At 34.8% G+C, this 6,635-nt stretch overlaps 1 protein-coding gene across 1 annotated transcript in view; it reads right to left on the bottom strand.

Moving 5' to 3' along the window:
• CEP112 (centrosomal protein 112) overlaps positions 1–6,635 on the bottom strand; it is a 423,284-nt gene that overhangs the window by 314,756 nt on the left and 101,893 nt on the right. The window contains exon 16 of the mRNA XM_003786186.3: positions 6,241–6,300. Coding sequence (XP_003786234.1) covers positions 6,241–6,300 — 60 coding nt within the window. The remainder of the gene's footprint in view (positions 1–6,240; positions 6,301–6,635) is intronic.

Raw genomic sequence — 6,635 nt, forward strand, 5'->3', positions numbered from 1 at the left:
ATGAAGGCTGTGTTGACCAGTTTGATGGAAGTATTTCAGATTGCATGTGAAAACCCCACACTGTACCCCAGAAGTGCATTAATGTACATAGTTAACATTCAATTAAAACTAAAAAAAGAAAAAAACAAACAAAAAACTTAAAAAAAAATTAAATTAAAAAAATTGCATACAAAAACCTTCTGAAAAGTCTTCTCCTATCTTCAGTTATTTTTGCAAATTTTTGTATTAATTTATTCTAAGCCCTCCTTCAGAAACATCACTTGTTGTATAGTATTTTTCCATTTTCTGCCTTACTATCTCTCACTTTTCTCAAAATTTTTTATTATTTGTCCTTTTTCTTTGCAGTCTGAAAGATAGTTTTGTTTTTCCTTCAAATCACTGATTTAAATCTTTACAAAACCTGTTCTTCCCCAGCCAGCTCCTGTGTGGATTTAAAGTATGCTGCTATGCACTTACAATGCAGTTGGACCTCTGTGGTAGACCACCTCCCCACACTGACCAGCCCCTTAAGTTGATCTAATTTTCATAGACTGGACATGCAACACATGTACTAAGGCCTAGTTCCTTATGTTGACCAGTTTGCTTTAATCCCTTAGGTGATCAAAGGGATTACAAAAGCTCTACTGTAGTTTCCTTATAATCCTTCTTACAATTACCTCCATTTGGGCAGTGCCTGTGGCTCAGTGAATAGGGCACCAGCCCCATGTGCCAAGGGTGGCGGGTTCAAGCCTGGCCCCAGCTAAACTGCAACAAAAAAATAGCCAGGCACTGTGGTGGGTGCCTGTAATCCCAGCTACTAGGGAGGCTAAGGCAGAAGAATTGCCCAGACCCAAGAGCTGGAGGTTGCTGTGAGCTGTGATGCTACAGCACTCTACCAAGGGCAACAAAGTAAGACTTTATCTCTAAAAAAAAAAAAAAAAAAAAAAATCAATTATCTACATTTGTATTTATCTCTTTCTTTTGTGATGGTATCTTCCTTTTTCATAGATATCATATCTTCTTGTGTTCTACTGATAAATTTCTTGATATTTTCTTCCGGAGTAATACATTTTCAGAAGGAATTCCTTTCTCCGAATCTTCTCTATAATGTTCTTATCCCATTCCTTTACCTTATTTTCCCACATACGTACTCCATTTTAGCTTTTTATTCTACTCATTCTTAAATAGTCTTCATCATTCATATTTGGTCTTGACATTCAGAACACCATTCATCTTGGGACTTGACAAAAACTACAGGAGGGCTGACCTTGCTCCTATTACATATCTCTTAGTGTGATTTCTTCTCAGAGCTACTAGGGGAGGAAAGGGGGGTGTTGAACTGGGTTATGCCGCTGTACTGAAAGGGCATGTTTCTCCTTAACCCATAGCCTGTTGCTCTGGTGCTCTGAAATGAGATATCACAAGGAAAACTAACAAGGAACTTCTGTGAGAATTACTGCCAAGTCAATGGTATTTTACAATTGACACTGGACCGCCAAGGTACCATGCTACCAGTGGTTTCCCCTCTATATTTCCTGTTCAATTTTTTTCTGGCACTCAACATTCTGCATAAAAAGATGATTGAGGTTTATCCTCTTAAATGGAAAACTTTAAAAAATTAACCATTTTTTGAGAAAAATCTACCTAAAATTACATGCTGATTTTGAGTGCACAGTCTGGGATTAGATTGCACAAATTTATATCCCTACTCTTTCACAAGTTATGATACTAAACACTGTACCTCAGTTGTCTCCTCTGAAAAACGGGGACAAAACAAGCAGCAAATCAAAGAATTGTGGTAAGCTAAATTACTCCATATAAATCTCTCGGAACAATACTGGGAACAAAATACTCAGTAAATGTGAAACAAATATTATTTTACCTTTTCAGGTTGAATATTCTATATACAAACATTTTCTTGGTAATTCAAGGTTATGCCCACCCCAAATCACAAAGTACCACAATACAGTAATTCCCCTAGACTATTGGCCCTTTCAGAAAATGGCCTCTTACTTGGCGAACCATTCTGAGTTCTTGTAAGTGCTTTTTATCACTCACTATTCAATTTTAACCTGTCAAGTTTCCAGCTGACACTTCTTGATGCTGATCAGCATGCTAACTGAAACACCCTGGTCTAATTTATTGCTTCTAAAAACTATTAGAACCATTTTTAGAGGAGGAATGAACTGCCTTCATGAGAGAAATAGGAACTTCCCTCTGAGACGAGCATGCATGTGTCAACACACATACTTTTCAGATGGGGGTTCCTTAAGTCCAGAAGCTATTTCTCATTTATTTGTATATATCTCAGACCCAGGAAAGACCTGGACCATACTACAGTGTCAATAAATGCTATTGTGGGGGGGGGAGGCTCTTAATTGAATATATTTGTATTGTTTAAGAGCCTTTTTGGATTGCAATTTTACTTTTCACCTATATTCCAGATAGTTGTGAGTGACAGATAAACACTAGATAAGAGAGAAATCATTACGTACTCATCTCAAAAAAAGAGAGATGAGAATGATACTTTTTTGCATTAAGAAAACTTTTATTTTACATAAAAGACAATTAAACAACAAAAAATAATGCTATTGCCTTTCCTTTTTAATGTACTAATGGTGGTGGAAAATGAAGCTTGAAATTATTTGTTTGTAATCCTTTCCCCAGTACATATTGTTAATATTAAAAATGAATTTAAAAAGGATAAACAATGGAATCACAAAACATATATCTATATATAATATCCTCAAACATGAGAATTTGCTGTAAATAACTGATTTAAATAGTCAAAAGCACATTTACTAAATATTTACTAAATATATTCTTTGCTTCCTTGCATCCCAAGAATTTAAGTAATCAAGAAAGGAGTTTGTAGGAATGAGAAAGAGAATTGTGTTATAGATCAAGAACTAGATGTATTGTAACAGACACGATAGCACGGTAAAAAGCACAGAACTGATGTTGACCCAAACATTGACTAGTTGAATAATTCCTTCTTGTTTTCGAAATGCTCTAACCTCTGTTTCCCAACATGAAAACTGTGGTGGTTTAAGTTGCACAACTTCTATAAATCATTTTACTGTAAAATTTCATGTTTTAAAATTTGAGTAATGGCACACATCTGCTTCAAAAAACTGTGTTAGTAAGAGCTGGAAAATACTATCCAATATATGTAAAGTTGTGAACATTTTAAATTACTTGAACATAATTGGAAGAATTGGAATAACTATTTTAATGGTTTTAAACGCCATTGAACTTATACTTCATTTGTTAAATAGTTACATAAGAATGATTTTAAGTAGATAGTTTACTTCAGCACATTTTAGAATATACATGCTTAACATCTGTCTCATGAACTTCTCTAAGTAAATAGCACCATCTTTTACTCCCTAGTGCCTGTTTAGAAAACAAGCAATAGGTTATTTGTAGGAGACAGGTGTTTCCTTGCTAGTAAAATCATTTAGCCTAACCATTTCCTGATTTAACAGATTAGGACACTTCATCAAACAATGACATTTAGTTTTACCACGTATTATTTGTTTGATGTTCAAAGAGCTTAGGAGCAGGCAACAGCCACTAGAGAGCAATAAAGACCATTAGATAATATGGTGTGCTTAAATTAGGGACAGCATCTGATGCTGTTGCTTTCACCTCAAAGACAAGTTAGAATGGTATGCTCCTGTCCTGCTGCTTTGTTATAGGCATGAGAAAATAATGTCATTCAGATGGCATTTCCTCCTACTGAACAGATATTCAGAACTACGTTTTATACCAAAAGTTATTGAACGTGCACACCTGTAACATGGCCTAACAAACAAAAGCCCTATACATCCCATTTAACTATCCAGTTACACAGTCCAGGCCATGTAAGATTTATGACAGTTCTCTGAGCAGTCAAAAGGATATTCCCTAAGGGGAGTATAAGACATCAGATCTTCAAGGCTTGAGATCACAGCAAGTTTAATAAAGAAAGAAGAACAGATGTCAATTTAAAAGGGGGAGATTATGGAATTAATTGTAAGACAAAAAGTGACATGCTGAGCAACGTTTTCTCCAATATAATAATCTTAGGCTATATGCAATATGAACAAATGCGAGTATTTTTCTTTTAAAAATTGCTATTATTTTAAACAAGTCTTATGCATATTGAAAACAATTAATATACTTTAACTAGTTACTTTATTTAAAAAGTAGGCCAATTGATATGTTATGGAAAGGGAAAAGCTGTAGTTATGAGGCCTAATAAAAAGGACTTAGGTCTGCTCTCTGAAATGAAATATAACAGGAATGATCAGAAGGTTTCTGGGTAAAGATGAATTGAGCTCCAATATTCTCTTCTTGTGTTTTTTCACTGGGGATAGAGACTGGTGGCAAAATCCTTAGTTTACTTAGTGATTAAATATACACAAAAGATAGTGATAGGAGAAAGACTGTCTTTCTACGTCTGTCTCTGTATCTAACACCCTGAGTTGTACTTAAAGAAGTTTGGGATAGGAATACACTCTTCTACAATCAGTAAGTGTGTGCCATTCTCCTTGCTACTAGCCCGTCTGTCTCACAGGTAGATAGATACCATCTCTCTGGAGAGAGCTGACCTGAATGTAACAGAGCAGGAGGCGAGGAAGGTGTTGCTTACTGGGCAGGAAGCCAGTGATCTGCCCAGAGTGAACAATGGACTAGTAAGTACACCCAGAGGATCCATATGCCTAATACAGTGAGGAGCAAGGCTCGTGATAATGCATGTTCTTCTTTGGGTAAGTAAGATACTTATGAAGCTATGTGGCTCAGCAATAGACACTGAAAATATATTCTTTATTTCAATAGAAGCTATATTTCCTCTTCCTGTTCAGATATTTTATAGACATGAAATATACTTAAGATCTTGCACTGAGCTGGATTAAAACCACAGCAATAAAAAATGTATCATAATTTTTAAAAGCATATATATATGTCAATAGAAATACTTTTCTAAATGGTAGAAACATTCTTCTTCCTATACATTAAGCCCTTGGGGAACAGAGTTCATGTGTAATTGATCCTCAACCCCACCTCAGTACCTAATACGATACCTTGCCCAATGTAAGCATTTAATGGAGATCTGCCAAGTGACTACATGGATAGATAAGTGGTATTACAAAATATTTTTAAAATTTTGTGATATAAACCATGTTTGATTTTAATTTATATGTACTTTAATTAGTTGAAAGGTTAACCTTTTTCTCATTTTCCATCATATATAGATTTTACAAGTGATTAATTTGGTAAATGTTAGAATAGCAAATAATTATAAAAACAGCAACAACACCTTTGCTGTTTCAACTAGTCTTTTACTTTCTTATACCAAACAATAATTTCAAAACTGAAGTTTCAGTCACAAATCTATAGAACTCGGCACTTTATTACCTAAGGTACTAAATTTACCAACAACCGCTGCCCCTAGTTATTTCTGATAACATCGCGATACCAACATTTGTCATTACAAATATTCACCATTATAAATAAGAAATAATTACAAATCATTTTAATAGTTCCCAATTTTTCATTATTTTATGTTCTTCAATTAAATATTTAAAGTTGTCATTGCGCAAAAAGACTACAAAATAACTCCCACTGTTTGTATCATCTTTTTCAACAGGTAGGAAAAATATGTAATTTCAAGTGTTATTATGAAAGGTTAAGGTAATAATACAGTCATCCCGCCACATCCATGGATTGGTTCTAGGACCCCTGAGGGTACTAACATCAGAGGATACTCAAGTCTCTGAAAGGAAAGGGCAGAGAATTTGTATGTAATCAACATGCATCCTCCCACATACTTAAAACCATCTCTAAATTACTTGTAACACTTTAAAAATGCTTATACGTCACTTCATTCTTATGGATTCAATGTGTTACTCTGTGTGGCAAATCCTAGTTCTGTTTTCTCGAACTTTGTGGAATTTTTCTTCCTAAGTATTTTTGAACAACGGTTGACTGAATTCATGGATGCAGAGCCACAGGCATGGAGGGCTGACTGTACTCTTTACTCATTAAATATAACATGCAAGTGGTGGTTTAATGTCAATATGATTAATAATTGAATTGAAGTAGTTTAAAAATATGGAACATAATGAAGCAAAATTTAATCACCAGTTAAGGATGGTTATCTTAGAAACAAATTATTGTCAAAGGGTGAGAACATATGGCTTTATAAAAATCAGCTCTACATTAATGCCTCGTTTGCTATTTTATGTTTTATAAGCTTCACACAAAACATATTACCTTTTTTTCATAGGTGCGTTTTAAATTACTTTTCTCCATTTGAAACTTATTTTCTTGATCCTGCGAATGATAAATGTTTATTTTTATTAAACTTAAAATAGCTACTGAAAATAAAATGAGTACTCTAATGAAATCAGTGATGTACTTGATGTCAAACTTTACTTCAGAGCTTTACATATCATTGACAGACTTACCTACCCTATTTTCCAAGCCACAGTGAGAAACCTGAGTAGCTTTATAAGCGGGTCACTATGAAAGTTTTGAGATACACAAAAATGAGAAACAAAATCTATGAAGATGGAAACAAATGGGCTCGGCGCCTATAGCTCAACCGGCTAAGGCGCCAGCCACGTACACCTAAGGTGGCGGGTTCGAATCCCCAGCCCGGACCCGCC

The sequence above is a fragment of the Otolemur garnettii genome, unplaced genomic scaffold (assembly GCF_000181295.1).
Source record: "Otolemur garnettii isolate 467f Iridium unplaced genomic scaffold, OtoGar3 scaffold00018, whole genome shotgun sequence".
NCBI classification, from domain to species: domain Eukaryota; kingdom Metazoa; phylum Chordata; class Mammalia; order Primates; family Galagidae; genus Otolemur; species Otolemur garnettii.